The following is a 17,162-nucleotide window of genomic DNA, read 5'->3' as shown; positions in this document are numbered from 1 at the left end:
TTAATTACTTTATCCACTACCACTTTCCACCACCACTTAAAGTGGTAAACACATGTTTATTAGGCTTAGCTTTCTCATTATTATCGCGATCCTAAATGTAATAATCCAAGAATGTCATTGTGGATTGTGATAAAATGTTATAGCCTAGGTCGTAATTATAATAGATCTTTTATTTTTCAGGACATTTTCTACATGGTTTCTACTGAAAACCAAGAATGAGAGTGACAGAGAAAAGAGTATAATTTTTCACCGTTTTACTGTTCCCGTTGACACGATAGGTCTCGATAGGTGGATATAATAAACCCTTATTTTATTGTATTTTAGTCTGGGACTCTGGGACGTATACTCTGGCAAGGCAACTTTGTCAGTAGAAAAAGGCGGCAAATCTGAAAAATAATATGAAACCCAAAAAACTGCGTCTGCGTCGGTCCGCCAACGCGTTCCCCCGATGATGCTCCTCTATATGGACTGACAATGGGCTGACACATGTCGAGCAATTTTCGGCTTAAAATACGTAACCCGTTTTAATATAAAATTTAATAAGTATTAAAATTAATTAAAACGGGTCACGCACGTATATAGGTATTAATTATTAAGTCGAATAGCTCGACATGTTCCGATCCGATCGATTCGATATTATCGATGGGTGCGATATTATTAAAACCAAATTGAAACCCAAAAAGTTTTCGTTTAAGAAGGGATTTGACGCTTTTGGTAATGTTTGCAATGACGTATAGATATCTTACTAAATAATAAATCAAATTGTTTGTGTTCAAGGAACACGAACAAACTCAATTAAAGCAATATATTTGTTCTATATGATATTAATCCACTATTAATCAACTTGCAAAATGCCTCCTAAACCAATGTTATCAACGACATTTGATAAGCGAGAGAGTGTTACGGTCATTACAAATAAATCAAATAGACGTGTCAGTTTTGGAGGAGAAAAACTTGCAGACGAAACTGAGATCCAAGCACAAGTTCATGTACCCGAAGAAGGGTGCTGGGGCTGGGTGGTCGTTGCAGCCGCATTTTGTGTAACATTTATCCTGGATGGCATAGCATTAACATTTGGAAGTATACGTCCAGATATGACCGTAGACCTCAATGTTTCTGAAACAATTACAGCTTTAATCAACTCGATTGCTCTGGCTTTATATTTAATAGCAGGGCCCTTAGTTTCTGCTTTAATAAATCGATTTGGATTTAGAGCTTGTTGCATGGCAGGCTCTGTAACATGTTCTCTCTCATTATTTATCTCTTATTTTTTAGCCAATGTCGGTGGGCTTATTCTGTTTTATGGTTTATTCTGTGGTGTCGGATTTGCTCTAATTAATATGTCTACGGCACTTGTAGTGGGCTTTTATTTCGAAAAAAGACGTTCTATAGCAATAGGAATAGCTACACTTGGTACTAGTGTTGGGATTATGAGTTGGTATCCAATAAACTCAAATTTAGTGAAATTAGCCGGTTGGCGCTCGGTGACCTTATTCCATTCGGGAATGTTTGGGATAATTTATTTTCTTGCTATGACTTTTCGTCCTTTACTCTCGTTACAAGTAGTTAAAGCCGAAGTTACAGAAGAGCCAACTCGTACAGTTACGTATTTGCCGAATGTGGCAGCTTCAACATCTCAAGCAGATCAACCTGACATCACAAAACCATCACATTCAGAACGTCTATTCGGTGCAGTGAAGAACGATCAGTTTCCCACAGCAGCCGATGTTGTGGAAAATAATGAAGAATCTCAAATTCTATCAAGCCAGCCAGGGACTTCAGCAGCTGTATCTCCACATGCCTCTAAAGTCTCTAAACTGACGCTTACTGCAATGACGTCAAAAAGTGGTATCAGTAACCGTCAATTACGACAAGTTAAATCTATAATATCTAAAACTAATAGCATGATGGACGTCACAAAACAGAAATTGCAAGTTAATATCCCAGAAAAAGAACCTAAAAAGGTGAGTTGTTGTGGACGACTCTGTAACTGGGAGCGACACGTGCCCGAGTCACGACCCATGTACCGGGATGATGCATTTTATGACGGAAAAGTGGAACGTTTGCCTGAATACCAAAAAAGTAAGGGCGCCGTTGTTGATGAAGAAAAAACTGGTCTTGAGTACCAGCTAGCAGTGTCCCGCACGGCCGCTGCACAAGATTTACAAGAGCGTCGCGGCATATTCACTACAGCAGTTCGGAGAGTTCTTGCTACAATGATGGACCCCAATTTATTAAAATTAAGTACATTTAGATACTTTTGTGCTGCGGGTTTCCTAATTTACTTAGGTTTCTTAGTACCCGTCGCATATATACAAGTCAGAAACTTACAGGCTGGTGTTGACCCAAGGCATTGTAGCTTATTTGTAAGTGCCATAGGAGGATTTAATGGTCTAGGAAGACTGGGTTATGGTTTATTAGCTATCAAATTTTGTCCTATAAAATTATCTGTAGTTGGATTGTGTACTGGCGGTGCGATTACCATGCTGTCGCATGTATCATTTAATATGTATTTTCAGTATATCTATTGCAGTTTATTCGGCTTTAGTGTAGCTTGTGTGATTAGCTGCAGGGCTTTGATGCTTGTCAAGCTTTATGGACTAGAGAAGTTAACAAACGCAACAGGAATGTTATTATTATTCCAAGGAATAGGGAGTTTAATTAGCACGCCGTTAGCTGGTGTTCTGAGCGAGCACTTTGGATACACAGTTGCTTTTATTGTATCCGGGGCGTCTCTATTCTTAGGTGGTCTAATGTTGGCACGAATGTATTTAGTATTTATGAAAGAAAAAGTTTTGGTCTCCCTATCTCCATCTGAAGGGTCAAATCAGCCAGTAAATAACAAAAAGTAATTTTAAGCATCTTAATTAATTATTAAATGAATAAAATGTATTTATGTCACATATCTACTTATTATTATAACATTTGATTTTTGTATAAGTTACTTAAGGGGTTGTCACATTTATCCTTTCACAAGCCGTACGCCCTCATATCTAGTGATATATAACCGGGCAAACAAGTTTGTTAGCAGAAAGAGGCGCGAAATTCAGTTTTTCTATGGGACGATAACCCTTCGCTCCTAAATTTTTTACATTTGCCGCATTTCTTTTCTACTGACGGAAATGGCTTGACAGAGTACAGTTACTTATAGTTATCTATCTACTATGTTTGATAGTTATGCTACCTAATACGCCCAGTTCTCCATGAACAGAGGCCCCAGCTAGCCTCTGGTCACCATAGGTACTTACTCACTACTCACCATTGATTCACACTAGGAACCTTGTAGTCCGCCTCACAGGACTGCGGAGTACGATATTGTTCACACTCTATACTGCTTAGCCGTCCATCACACCAAAGGGCCTACCACGAAAGACAAAAATCGTAATTTCGCTGCCTTTTTATCGCTCTTGCGATAGACTAAATATCTAGTGATAGAGAGGCAGTTAAAGAAATTACGCTTTTCCTTTTTCGCGGTAGGCCTGATACGATCTAATACATTCTACGACTCTTCTCTTTCCGCGCAGACTGCTCGACTATGTATGACTTAGCGGTTAGCGGACTCTATTGAATAAAATGTTGAATAAGCGGTTGACAAAGAGCATAATATGAAACACTACGTGTGGTTGACTACCTATGTCGATATAAGTTACTCTATATATGCTATGTCCAAAGAGAATATACCACGCTATGACGCTATGTCGTTTTGACAATAATGTCAAAGAGCATATAATCACTACGTTTTAATAATGTCTGCAGTGATGTAGGTGTATCTTATTATTTACTAAATAATTAATGTATTAAGTATTTCAACATTGTTCATGATCAAAGTACACAGAATACCTAATTGTAAAGCAAGTTACTTATTTATTCTATGACATCAAATATAATTATCCTGCAAAATGCCCCCAAAACCAATTTCACCCAAGACATACGATAACCGGAAGAGTGTTACTGTTGTTGCAAGCAGAGTAAGTAGACGTGGCAGTGTTGAGGGGACAGAAGAAACTGAGATCCAGGCACAAGTTTCTGTACCTGAAGAAGGGGGTTGGGGCTGGGTCGTCGTTACAGCTGCATTCTGTACAACATTTTTAATGGATGGTATATCAATGACATTTGGCAGTATACGTCCAGATATAACCTTAGATCTCGGTATTTCTGAAACGATGACATCGTTAATCAACTCGATTGCTCTGGCTTTATATTTAATAGCAGGACCCTTAGTTTCTGCTTTAATAAATCGATTTGGGTTTAGAGCCTGTGCCATGACAGGTTCAGTAATATGTTCTCTTTCATTATTCACTTCTTATTTTTTAGCCACTTTTGCACCTCTTATTCTATTCTATGGAGTATTTTATGGCTTGGGGCTTGCTCTAATTAATATGTCTACAGGACTTGTCGTGGGCTTTTATTTCGAAAAGAAACGGTCTTTAGCAATAGCGATAGCTACATTTGGCTCCAGTGTTGGAGTTATGGTTTGGTATCCAATAAACGTAAAATTAGTTGATATCGCAGGTTGGCGTTCATTGACTTTACTTCATTCGGGGATGTTTGGAATTATTTATTTTCTTTCAATGACTTACCGACCTTTACTCTCGTTACATGTAGTAAAAACTGAAGTTACAGACCATCCCACTCGTACAGTCACGTATTTGCCCAATGTAGCAGCAGCAGCAGCAGCATCTCAAGGGCCTCAATCTGACGGCACTAAACCAACAGCTGCAGAGCGTCTATTCGCTGCAGTGAAGAATGACCACTATCCCACAGCTGCTGCTGTGTTGAAAGACAGTGACGAACCTCAAGCTCTATCAAGTCAGCCTGGGCCTTCTGCTGGACCTCCACATGCCTCCAAACTAACGATTACTGCAATTACACCAAAAGGCGGTATCAGTAAACGTCATTTACAACAAGTAAAATCTATTATGTCTAAAACTAGCATGGCGGGGGATGCTAAACAACAGAAATTGCAAGTTACTGTCCCAGAAGAAGAACCCAAAAAAGTGAGTTGTTGGGGCCGGCTCTGTACTTGGGAGCAACATGTGCCCGAGTCACGGCCTATGTACCGGGATGACGCATTTTATGACGGAAAAATAGAAAGTTTGCCTGAATACCAAAAAAGTAGGGCCGCAGTTGTTGCTGAAGAAGAAACTGGGCTCGAGTATCAGCTAGCAGTGTCCCGTGCGGCCGCTGCACAAGATTTACAAGAGCGTCGCGGCGTATTCACTACAGCGGTTCGGAGAGTTCTTGCAACAATGATGGACCCCAAATTACTAAAATTAAGAACTTTTAAATTATTTTGTGCTAGTGGATTCCTTATTTATTTAGGTTTTTTAGTACCTTATTCATATATACAAGAAAGAAACTTACAAGCTGGTATTGATCCAAAGCATTGTAGCTTATTTGTCAGTGCACTGGGGGGATGTAATGGTCTGGGCAGACTCAGTTTTGGTTTTATAGCTACTAAAATTTGCCCAATCAAATTAACAGCTGCTGCATTGTGTGTTGCTGGCGTGAGTACCGTGGTTTCAAATGTTTCATTCAATACGATTTTTCAATATGCATATTGTGGTTTATATGGCTTTTGTGTAGCTTGTGTGGTTAGTCTCCGGGCTTTAATGCTTGTTAAGCTTTACGGACTAGAGAAGCTAACAAATGCCACAGGCATGATATTGCTATTTCAAGGAATAGGGAGCTTAATCAGCACACCATTAGCAGGTGCTTTGATAGAACGCTTTGGATTCACTGTTTCATTCTGTGTAGCTGGGCTATTTATTACGTTAGGTGGTCTAGTTTTAATACCTGTGAATTACATATATTTAAAAGAAATTCCTTTGGTACCACCAAAACCAGCCAAAGACAAAAAAGTATCTGTATTAGCGTCAGACCAGCCTGTAATCAGTAAAAAGTAATTTTAAGTATCTTTGTTTTATAAATATATATGCCTAATTACTTATAACATATTCCTGTTTGTGTTTTCCGCATGCATCATCAGCATCATATCTTTATCATTAACATCATCGTCATATCAACTGTAAGACATTCACAGCGACAGGCACGATGGTGCATTGTTTGTACTTGTTGGCGTGCCTCTCGGTACGCTACACAACTACCTACATCATCAGCTCTATCAGTAAACGCAAATTTGAAGATAAAACATTGTTACTTGGGACTCACTTGGGAGTTTCAAGCCGATTCACCAATTTGGTTTGGCGACAGTATCAGTACACGCGAGACGAAACTACCGGTCCCTCTAATTAATATAATTATAAAAAGGCCGGTACCTAGTCTGTCGCACGTGCGAGATATTGCCGCGGCGCTCCTGTTCTAAGCTGACGTCGCCTGTAAGGCCCCGTTCGCACGGCAGCTTTTTCAACGCGCGTTAAAAAAGCGTTTGAATGACGCAAATGGATAACCATGTATGTATTCACACGAAGGCGGTTTTTAAGCGCGGCGCTTTTTTATCGAGCACTGTTCGATTTTCGGCGTTGAGCGTTGGCGTCAAATTGAATAGAGCATACGGATCTCCGTGTATCTGTTCTCACAAGCGTTAAAAAAGCGCCGGCGCTGCTGTCAGTTGGCTGTCAAGTGTCAATTTTTGGTGTCAATCGTCAAGATTATTATTAGTTTCACCTTAAAAATGTCAACTTATGCTTACAAATTCCTGAAATATTCAAGCTATATTCAAATAATACGTCGTAATAGCAAATAAAGTATGGCTTTGCTGAGATGCGTACGTGACAGTACGACTCACAAGTGATTTTTAAGCGTTCGTATGAACACAAATATTGGAAACGGTAAAAAAGCGCCAACGTCGGGTTTTAACGCAACGCTTTTTAAGCTGTCGTGCGAATGGGGCCTAAAGCACTCCCAATGAAGTTAGACACGCAAGGCTGACAATATTATCGATATATAAAATGATTAAAATCGACTTTTCACATCCCTAAAAGAGCACACATATACGTTTTTACGCACACATACACAACCTGGTTTCACTTAGTAGCTAACACACTACCGCACCGCACCAAGGTCATTGTGGGACGCACCCATAAGTAAGAGGGAGAAAGAGATATCGCTTTCTCCCTCTTACTTATGGGTGCGTCCCACAATGACCTTGGTGCGGTGCTGTGTTAGCTACAAGGCCGTAGAGCGAGAGAGCGATATCTCTTTCTCGCTCTTACTTATCGGTGCGTCGTACAATGACCTTGGTGAGGTGCGATAGTGTGTTACGGCCTTAAAAAGGGGACACCTTGATTTGAAGTCCACCTTGTCAACAGTATGGTTGTCCTTTTTTGACAAACGGCATTTTTAAAAGAGCAAGGAGAGAGAAATGATACTAGTTGCTGCGCCGTCAAAGAGAACAGACACCGTTGGGGCCTTGGGTTACAGTGACAGCTCGCTTAGACGTAATCTTTAAGTATATTATATCTATGACCGGACCACACCAAGGTCACGGTGGCCGCACCCATAAGTGAGCACCGCTGTCTCCCTCTTACATATGGGTGCGTCCCACAATGACCTTGGTGCGGTGCGATAGTGTGTTAGCTACTTAAGGCCGTAACACACTATCGCACCGCACCAAGGTCATTGTGCGACGCACCGATAAGTAAGAGCTAGAAAACGATATCTCTTTCTCGCTTTTACTTATGGGTGCGTCGCACAATAACCTTGGTGCGGTGCGATAGTCTGTTACCACTATTAAGTTAACACATTTGTCTCTACAATCTGTTTAATGTTACCACTATTAAGTTAACACATTTGTCTCTACAATCTGTTTAACCACGATTTTAGTTTTTGCGACACGATTTTAGAATCGCGCTGTAATATATCGCAGAAAATTCACTGCGCGCACTGCGATGAAAAAGTCGCGGTTTGTTCATTCTCAACATGGATTTCGTACCAGTCGTTTGTCATGAAACGTTGTCTTTAATATGTGATCGCTGTATGACTTTGAGTATTTATACCACAAAGGTGATCTCCTTCTATTTTCATAATTAAATGGTCAACATCTAGCGTCTTCAGCAGCAGGTTCCGACATGTTGACGCTTGGAGAGCGATATGCCGACTGAGGTCCGGGTGCGATTTTATTATCGCAGTGCGCGCGGGGCCATACAATTCCGTATGCTGCAATTCACTTTGCGACAATCGCGTCGCGAGCAGTCGCGGAAAAATGTGACAAATCACAATTTTAAAATCGCTGCGATTTTTTTGTCGCATATGCGCGCACTGCCATATAAACACATACGTTACATTTCTGCGACTAAATTATCGCGCGACAAAAAGTCGTGGTGCGCGCTTGGCCTTAGGCTAATGTGCCTATTAAATTTATAAATTTAAATTTACAATTCTATTTTTTTACTACGAAAAAAATTCAGTTTTATTTCCTCGAACGTACTTTAAATTGTGTACACCATTGTATTGCAGCCATTAGCATTGGTTCGTTTTTATCTGATGACACGCTTTTGGAAAGATACGCCCTAGCGCAGTAGAAGAGTTCTCGTTGAACTTATCACGAAATTATATAGCAACATTGAATGGGTTTCGTGTTCGAGCGCATTTTGTTCTACGACCGGCCGCCATACTCAAACAAAAAGATTTGAGATGAAAAGATAAAATTTATATTTATCGGGCGTTATCGAAAGTGTTTTAATTTACTAAATGAGTTCTAAATCAGATGTAAATAGAAGGGTACTCGCCATCCAGGCGAAAAAGAAGCGGCATAAATTAGGAAAAAAGAAAAATCGCGAGGAAGAGCACGGTGGTGGAGGACAAGGAAACGGGCTGCGCAACCAGAATCAGAATCGACTAGAGCCCACGCACAGTTCTTCCAACGAGACGATTGAGGAGGACGAGGACGAGCAGTACGACAGCGACGACGAGGAGCAGGAGGACAGCGCCGACTACTGCAAGGGTGGATACCATCCTGTCAAAATCGGAGACTTGTTTCTTAACCGCTACCACGTTACAAGAAAATTAGGCTGGGGCCACTTCTCGACGGTATGGCTCTGTTGGGATCTTATCGACAAACGGTTTGTAGCGTTAAAAGTTGTGAAATCCGCGCCCCACTTTACAGAAACTGCCCTAGACGAAATTAAAATATTAAAGTCCGTTCGCGATAGCGATCCCTCGGATCCTAAGCGGAACAAGACCGTACAGCTGCTCAACGACTTCAAGATCACTGGAGTCAATGGCACCCATGTGTGTATGGTGTTTGAGGTCCTAGGCCACCACTTACTGAAGCTTATCCTGAAGTCCAATTATAGAGGCATCCCTCGAGATAATGTGAAGACAATTATACGTCAAGTGCTAGAAGGCTTGGATTATCTCCATACTAAGTGCAAGATAATTCATACAGATATAAAACCTGAAAATGTGTTAGTGTGTGTGGATGAGACTTACATTCGCAAGCTAGCAGCTGAAGCTACTGAGCTACATTCCTTGGGCTTGAGATTGCCCCATTCACTGATAAGCACTGCACCAAAGGAATTCCAAGAACAAGTAGTGACGGGTAAGATGAGTAGGAATAAAAAGAAGAAATTAAAAAAGAAGGCAAAGCGCCAATCCATGCTGCTCAAGAAACAAATGGAACAAATAGAAGAGATGGAAGAGCAGAAAAAGGTTGAAGTCAGTGACTCAGCGCCAATGTCTCAGGATAATGATGATTCACCCCAGACACCCGAGGAAGCCAGTGTCATTGAGACGACCCGCTCTGAAACTGACTCTAACTTAAATGAACCTAACCTTAACGGCTGCAATGACTATGAAAAAGTAGATGATGAGGCATTCGATACTGATGCTGATGCAGTGCAGGTGAGAAGTAAGACCGGTTGCGGCGATGACGTTGGCACCCCAATGTCAGAAGGCGACATGACTGATACTCCTCCTTCATTTAACTCAGAGTCCACTAAGGGTAAGTCTTTGGAAAAACAACCTGACCCAGCCTTTGATATATGTGATCTGGAAGTCAAGATTGCTGATCTTGGAAATGCTTGCTGGGTGCACCGGCATTTCACAGAAGACATTCAAACTCGGCAATATCGCTCCCTTGAAGTACTGCTTAGTGCGGGGTATGGAACATCCGCAGATATTTGGAGCACTGCCTGTATGGCCTTTGAACTGGCAACTGGAGACTATTTATTTGAGCCTCACTCAGGCGATGGCTACAGCAGAGATGAAGACCACCTGGCACACATCATTGAGTTGCTTGGAGACATTCCTAAGCGTATTGCTGCTTCTGGGAAGTATTCTAAAGTATTCTTCAATAAGAAAGGAGAGCTGAGGAATATAACAGGTCTGAAGCCATGGGGTCTTGTGTCTGTCCTCACAGAGAAGTATGAATGGAGCCACACTGACGCAGAGGAGTTTGCTGACTTTTTAAAGCCCATGTTAGATTTTGATCCAAATCGGCGCGCCACTGCATATGAGTGCCTTCAACACCCTTGGCTAAAAATAGCAAATTCAGAGCAGAAAGAAAAAAAGGAAAAGAAAGAGAAAGAGTCATCTGTTAACTCTACTCCAAACCCAGAAGAGCTGTCGCAGACTGATAAACCAGCAAAGAGGAGGGCCAAGAAAGTGTATACATAGCCCAGATCATAATATGCCACAGTGCATACTTTTTGTTTCTTTGGTATTTTGTTGTATAACTTCATTGTATACACTCATTTTGCTCGCTCTCTGTTACTGAGTGAATCCCTTGAGGTTCCTTAAATCAGTAGTGTTGACTTACAAGTATTCAGTGTTTTAATATCAAAGTTTATTTATAGATTTGTTTGTGAATAATTTAATTTGTAACTTCATTGTTTAATAGCAATCCTTAATTTGTAAAACAAAATTGTATCCATCTATTGAGATAATGCTGAGACACAAGTCCCCCGCGAGTGGCTATGTATATAATACAGGTTACTTATTAGTGGTGACATGTCTGAACAAATTCATTGGCATTATTGAATGTAATATGTAACATGAATTACCCAAACTGTACAGATAGCTTTAGGAAAAATTGTGATGTATGACATGTAGACAATATAGGTTTTGTCACATAAATCTTAGGAATTTATTAGTTGGCATAGTTCAGCACCTAAATCCACCTAGAAATTGAGGAGTGTAATGTGAAGTCATGCATGCATACTGTAGCCCAGGAGTTCCCAACCTGTGAGTTCTGTCCCCCTAAGAGCATAAAAGCAAATTGAGTGTAATCATATAGAAAACAGCCTTTCACCAATGGGAGTCTGACGCTAAAAAGGTTGGGAACCCCTGCTGTAGCCTGTCGGTAGTATGTTCACGTAATAGTCTAAGTTTGTGTTTTATCACTATCACAATAGAAATCTCATAATATAAACTTTAGGAATAAGACAGTATTTGTAAAGCCACACCTCCGAGACTGCCTTTTTTATATTTTGATGAGTCATCTAAATTTAACATTGGCTGGAGTGCAGATATTCTGGAGGATGTATAATATGGTGTCCTCTGATCCAGCTTATAGTTATTATTTATCATAGATCCCAATTTACATGACCATTTGTATTAATTATATCTGCAAATTTACATAAATAAAATGACAAAACGAGCTTGTTATTATGAGTTTTAATGTAGATTTATTAAAAATATTAACATTGTTATTTTGTATGGTCAGTCAAATCAAACCCAGGGCTGGGCCATTAACGAAGTGCATTGATGCTGCAATTGAAATCATAATAATCTCTTAATATTTGTCAATTTGACATGGTTCTATGTGGTAACCCAGGGTTCCATTTAGCTGAGTGTACCTGATGCACAGTAGTAACTTTGTAGTTCTCTGGAAAACGGTTCTAAGTGCATAGACCCATTTCCCTGAGAACTGTTTAATTTTTTTTTGTACCTTTTACACGTGATACGCTTGGCGTAGTCAGAATGAATAAAAGAGTTGTACACAGTAATAGAGGTTTGACCTATCTGCGCAAGCAACCTGCATCTTCACAAGCCATTAATTTTTATCTTGGCTGAATGTTCCTAGTATAATTTGACCTCTATCTTCGTAACATCTATTTGTACAAAGATCACTTTTATACTGGTAACGTCGTGCGGTAAGGAATAACAGGCCTCAACATTTTTCCAAGGTGTAGCAGGAAACGTTATTGTAATCCGAGTCGAACTACGCACCCAGAGAGCTTATCTATGTATGGCGTGTTATACAGATGTAGATATGAATACTGTGGTTCCATTGCATTGTCTACAGCTGTATCTGGTTGCTATTCAATTCTTATATCATTCCCACACATTTTATGTGAAGGTTACTCAGATATAGGTAAGGTTTCTACACTTTAGGTACTAAACACTTAAGGTACTAAGCACTTTAGGTTTTATAAGTAGGTATACCTATTCCTACACTGTAAATTAGCTTCCGCAGCGAATCCGTCTGCCTAGATTATTGATTTCTGTGATAAAATCTAACTTTCCCAAGACTCCAACTCCAATATGCCCTTACCAAATTTCATCGAAATGGTTTCAGCGTGAAGAGGTAATAGGCAGACAAGACAGGTTTTACTTTAGCATTTATTACTACATACCTACTAGTTTTTGACCGTTACTTTGTATGCATAGAGGTAAGTACTTCCTATATCCCATTTGCGTAATTAGTTCCACTCCCCTTTTTATATGTAATTACACTAATTACTATCCTATGTCGTTTCCCAGGCCCGGAACTACCAAATTTCATCGAAACCGGTTCAGTGGTTATACATGAAGAGACTGAAGAGGTAACAGATAGAGTTACCTTCGCTTTTATAGGCAATATTGATAGGGATAGTAGGAATTCCTTGATGGGAATCACGGCTGTCCTAAGCTTAAGGCTAACGGCCTGGCTACGACATTGCGCGACTGGTTTCGGCTAAGGCGAAAACTATAGGTGGGAACGAAAGGTCCGATCGCTGTCTCGCTCCCATCTATAATCTATGTCGCCTTAGCCGAAGCCAGTCACGCAATGTCGTGGCCAGGCTCCGGCCTGCGGCTAAGCTAATAAAAAGCGGTTTACTATGAGTCTATGAATGACACTGGCTGGAGCGTGCATTGAGCTTGGGCGCAGCTTAATAGCCGTCAGATTTTAGGCCCATACGCGAGACGTAAATGTGAAGTTTATGCTTCCGATGTAGGCCACAAGATGGCAGAACCTACTACGAGTACGAGAATGTTAATATGGTAGCACTTGCTTTGCCAATGTAGTGTAGGTACATGTTTATGTTTCGGATTCAGGCCACAAGATGGCAGACCCTCCAACGCGCAGTCCCGATGTAAAATGGCACGTTCGGATATTTTCTCTTGATCTCTAAGTATATAAAGATCAAGATAATTAAAATGAGAGTATACAAATATAATTTTTACCTATAATATTTACTGGTGAACTAGTGAATCTCGTTTGAGTTTGAATCTCATCTCGCAATGAAACCGTTATATCGGGTAGAATATCTGATGAAATTCGAATGTTCAAAAGGTGCGTTCAGCAGAGATACAGCATGATACTAGGCTGAGCACAATTTTGCGATTTTACAGTGGCTCTGACCGCAGTGTATAATTAATGTAATATGGCTTAACAGTAGAGAAATCAACAATTATTAAAAAATAAGCTTAAATAGATACGTTTATATTTCATCCATTGAATACTTGCGCACAATATTATTTTGATCACACTTTATTTTTGACATCCTTTTGACAGCTGCTCGTTTTGACACATTTGACACTTTACATAACTTTGAATTGAAGTTTAAAATTAATTAATTGCCGGGAGAAGTCCCCCGGTTTTCGTTTATTTATTGTTGTATTTGTATTTTGTATTATATTTGTGTTTCTTCATTGAATTGTACATCGTGTACCCAATAGTTCTTTTAGTAAAACTTAATTGGACTTTGCAAAACAGATCGTTAAACGCAAATGTCTACTGCATTGCGGTGTGCACTTTGTCAATGGAGAGTTTGATTTAAAAATGCATCCAATAAGAAAAGACTAAGAAAGTATGTGGTATGCAAATATTATAGATACTGTTACGTATAATTTTAATAACTTGTATTTAAAACTTCCAACAAGAAAACATCACAGAACATAACAGTGTCCATGGTCAAGTCTCGCGAATACGAGATCATTCCTTGTCTTGTCGGTGTATCCCTGACTGTAAATAAGTCTGAATAAAAAAATGATTAAAACTGCTGTTACTCCTTCCCAATTTTGAATATGACATCAATCACTATTAATATAGCACTAATAAGCCTCTATTATAATTTGTTGCAAGGACAAAACATAGTGGTTATATTCTCTTTGGAAAGGACCGTAGTGTCTTGGTAGGAATATAATAAAATTGCTTAGATATGTTGCCAAACTTTCTATGATTTATATACTCAAGATATTTAATGAATTTATTTTTTAATGTAATTTGATAATCTTATTTCTTTCAGGTTTCTGGATTTCCACTTAATAATGAACAATTTGTGTCATCTGTTGATTTGGATTTTAGCCCAGCTGTATAAGTTAGTTAAAAGAAGACTAATTCTTGTTGGTTTTGCATCATTAGCAAGTTTTACAATATTTGCCATTTTATTGAAATGGAGCTTCACATGCTCTAATATTCAGCCTCAAAAATATGTGAAAAATATTGTAAGTATTTATTTGAAAAACTACTAAAGTCTGGCTAGCAAAAGTTGAACATAACATAACAAATAAAATTACATTTACACACATTTCAACAAACAGGCCTAGTCTAGGGTTTAATTCTATTTTGTAACTTACTTTATATTTATATGTGATGTTATCTATGATAAGGGACCTTATTGTCGATGGCGCTTACGCCATTAAGCCGGGTATTCATTAGGCAACTTTTGTTAATAAACACTGTTTAATGACTGTTTATAAACAGGGTTGCACAATGTTTCATCACCTCTGTAAACATGTTTATAAACAAGGATGATGAAATATTGTTGCATATACATGTTGCTGTGTTCCCCACTCTAGGTGGAGAACAAGACGAAACATTCAGTTTATAAATGTTTATAAACAGATGTCATCGAGTGTGGACGTGTGTGACGCAAGTTTAGAAACATGGAAATAGTACTACCTCCTCGGGCGACATCCTAGCAACAACTAAACTAGTGTGGACTGCTAAGTTTCAGAAACAGTGTTTACGGTAAACTTGTTGCAAAACATGGTGATCAAATTCATAAACAGTTGATTAACAAATGTTGCCTAATGAATACCCGGCTTAACGATGCTCCGATATAAATACAATGCCGCGCGACGCTGTGCGGCGTAAGGGCCATCGACAATAAGGTCCCTTTTCATAGATAATGTCCCATATATTTCATAAACAATAAATAATTGTTTCAACCTCAGCCATTGTAATTGAAACTCCTTTGGTTTAAATTTTGTTAGCCAAACTGTTTTGTATTATCATCCCAGATTTATACAGTATTAATTCAAATTAACCCAAGCATGTGTTCCTTTCCAGTGTACTGATTACCACAGTGGAACCTCCATTGGAAACCTTTGTGATGAACTTTGTAATCCTGACGGTATATCCTCCATTTCCTGTCACAATTTCCACACCGGCAAGGAGGCAGTATTCTCAGGTATCCATGGCAACCACAGTGTGGTGTTCAAGTTGCCTAGAAAAATATCAAACTATGATGTGCTGCACTGGTTAGACAACTCAAGTAAAAAGATTTATCCTTCCGAAGTAGATTTTACGAATATGATTGTAACAAATGTAAAACTTAAATTCAATATTTTCTTAAACCATATTGATGCTAAGAGAATGTCATATATTAATTATTCATTGAATCATCATAGGGAAATAGAAATGGAAAATGTATGGAATTTATTGCAAGACAATGAATATCTTGCTTTATTGTTGTATGAAAAGTTTGATATTTTCCCTCACTTGGAGGGATCATGCGGCTCACTGTATGCTGTCCAGAAATTGAATACAATATCAAGGTACTGGCATCTTATAACACTTTATGATAGCAAGAGTGAGTGGGTGAAGAGAGTCAAGTTGTCGGTGATGATACTAGATTTCTTATTGCGTTTAGATCATGCACTGCCAGAGCCGCTTCACATCTGTGATATAAACATGGACCATTTTGGAGTCACAAACGATTTCAAGAAAATCAAATACCTAGATCTCGACTATGTTCACCCCGTTAGTGTTACAAACAAGCTTACTGCCGACGGGTCAGATTGCAAGCAGCACAGTGATTGTGATTTTAAAGACTGTCGATCTTTTTGTAATCTGATGACGTTTAAATGTCAGCATGGCGTGGCTAACAATAACCTGCAGATAGTTTGTGAGAAGATATTTTTGGGCTGGGTGTTGTCTGGTCGTGTCATGGTGCCAGGGTTGCTGCTCGGGCCGCGGTCTCCTCGCGTCCTTATCGACGTGCTGGAGCTCTGCGCCAACCCTGACGTAGAATCAGGCACACCAAGAGCACCAGCTTCCAAAGAAATTAGGAACAGACTTCACAAACTGCTCTCTCATTTATCTTTATCTTAAGAAATGTAATACACTGTGATAAATAATTACCTTAGATATGTAGGTGTTAAGATTTTCTAGTCACAATTTTTAAAGTTACTTATTGTTTAAGTAGTTTTTAACACTATCATAACTAGTAAAACATGGAGTGACAATCAAGTTGCACCAAATTGTGATAGTTAGCTTTTAGAATTCATTGATAAGTAACAAAAAAATGTTTTTCTCATGTGCCTTTAAATGAGATTTAAAAATGTTTAATCTAGTCAATTCTAATCTAATGTTTCCGGTACATACTTCTAAAATTAACCAGATTGCCAACAATAGTTCTTCCTTACATAGTAAAACATCCAACTAATTGTATTTGTCTTAAAAGAAATCGCGCACGATGTCCGTAGAATCGTGACGCTCTGAAGGCCTACCGCAAACCACGTTCGATGTGTTGCCTCTCTGTCGCACTTGTAAATTCGTACGTAAGTGTAACAAGGAGGCAACTCGTCGAACGTGGTTCGCGGTAGGCCCTCTGCGCCCATATCCATATCTAGTGCGACTAAACTCTAAATCGTAATTAGATTCCAAAAAATGTTGCCACTGCAATAATTTGTTTGTAAAAAAGTAAATTCCTTTTTATAAATAAATACGCTAAGATAATTTATTTATTGGTAATTTTACGCCTACGATT

General features: G+C 39.2%; 4 protein-coding genes across 5 annotated transcripts; all 4 read left to right on the top strand.

Moving 5' to 3' along the window:
• The first annotated feature begins 851 nt into the window (after positions 1-851).
• Positions 852-2,881, top strand: LOC134795899 (uncharacterized). The gene has a single exon (XM_063767829.1). It carries the CDS (start codon positions 852-854, stop codon positions 2,850-2,852), a length of 2,001 nt encoding a protein of 666 aa, XP_063623899.1. The 3' UTR covers positions 2,853-2,881.
• Positions 2,882-3,742: 861 nt separating this feature from the next.
• LOC134795898 (uncharacterized) lies at positions 3,743-5,906 on the top strand. The gene has a single exon (XM_063767828.1). It carries the CDS (start codon positions 3,900-3,902, stop codon positions 5,904-5,906), a length of 2,007 nt encoding a protein of 668 aa, XP_063623898.1. The 5' UTR covers positions 3,743-3,899.
• A 2,621-nt stretch (positions 5,907-8,527) lies between these two features.
• Positions 8,528-11,568, top strand: LOC134795492 (SRSF protein kinase 3). Its single transcript, XM_063767344.1, has one exon. It carries the CDS (start codon positions 8,653-8,655, stop codon positions 10,576-10,578), a length of 1,926 nt encoding a protein of 641 aa, XP_063623414.1. The 5' UTR covers positions 8,528-8,652; the 3' UTR covers positions 10,579-11,568.
• Positions 11,569-13,737: 2,169 nt separating this feature from the next.
• LOC134795811 (divergent protein kinase domain 1C) lies at positions 13,738-16,915 on the top strand. 2 transcript variants are annotated; one of them, XM_063767744.1, is made up of 3 exons: positions 13,738-13,976; positions 14,415-14,613; positions 15,461-16,915. In XM_063767744.1, the coding sequence occupies exons 2-3, from the start codon at positions 14,437-14,439 to the stop codon at positions 16,502-16,504; spliced, it is 1,221 nt and encodes a 406-aa protein (XP_063623814.1). In that variant the 5' UTR covers positions 13,738-13,976; positions 14,415-14,436; the 3' UTR covers positions 16,505-16,915. The 2 variants fall into 2 exon arrangements, with proteins under 2 accessions (XP_063623814.1, XP_063623813.1); XM_063767743.1 differs by having other exon boundaries at positions 13,885-13,983.
• The last annotated feature ends 247 nt before the right edge of the window (positions 16,916-17,162 follow it).

Source organism: Cydia splendana, chromosome 12 (assembly GCF_910591565.1).
Source record: "Cydia splendana chromosome 12, ilCydSple1.2, whole genome shotgun sequence".
Taxonomy (NCBI): Eukaryota; Metazoa; Arthropoda; class Insecta; order Lepidoptera; family Tortricidae; genus Cydia; species Cydia splendana.
This window is presented reverse-complemented; position numbering and strand designations above follow the sequence as displayed.

What these genes read in the sequence shown, in the direction of transcription:
- LOC134795898 (XM_063767828.1), top strand. Translation starts at nt 3,900, where the DNA reads ATGCCCCCAAAACCAATTTCACCCAAGACATACGATAACCGGAAGAGT.
- LOC134795811 (XM_063767743.1), top strand. An exon ending in AAAAATATGTGAAAAATATT is followed by an intron (nt 14,614 to 15,460) that starts GTAAGTATTTAT and finishes GTTCCTTTCCAG; the next exon opens with TGTACTGATTACCACAGTGG.
- LOC134795492 (XM_063767344.1), top strand. Translation starts at nt 8,653, where the DNA reads ATGAGTTCTAAATCAGATGTAAATAGAAGGGTACTCGCCATCCAGGCG.
- LOC134795899 (XM_063767829.1), top strand. Translation starts at nt 852, where the DNA reads ATGCCTCCTAAACCAATGTTATCAACGACATTTGATAAGCGAGAGAGT.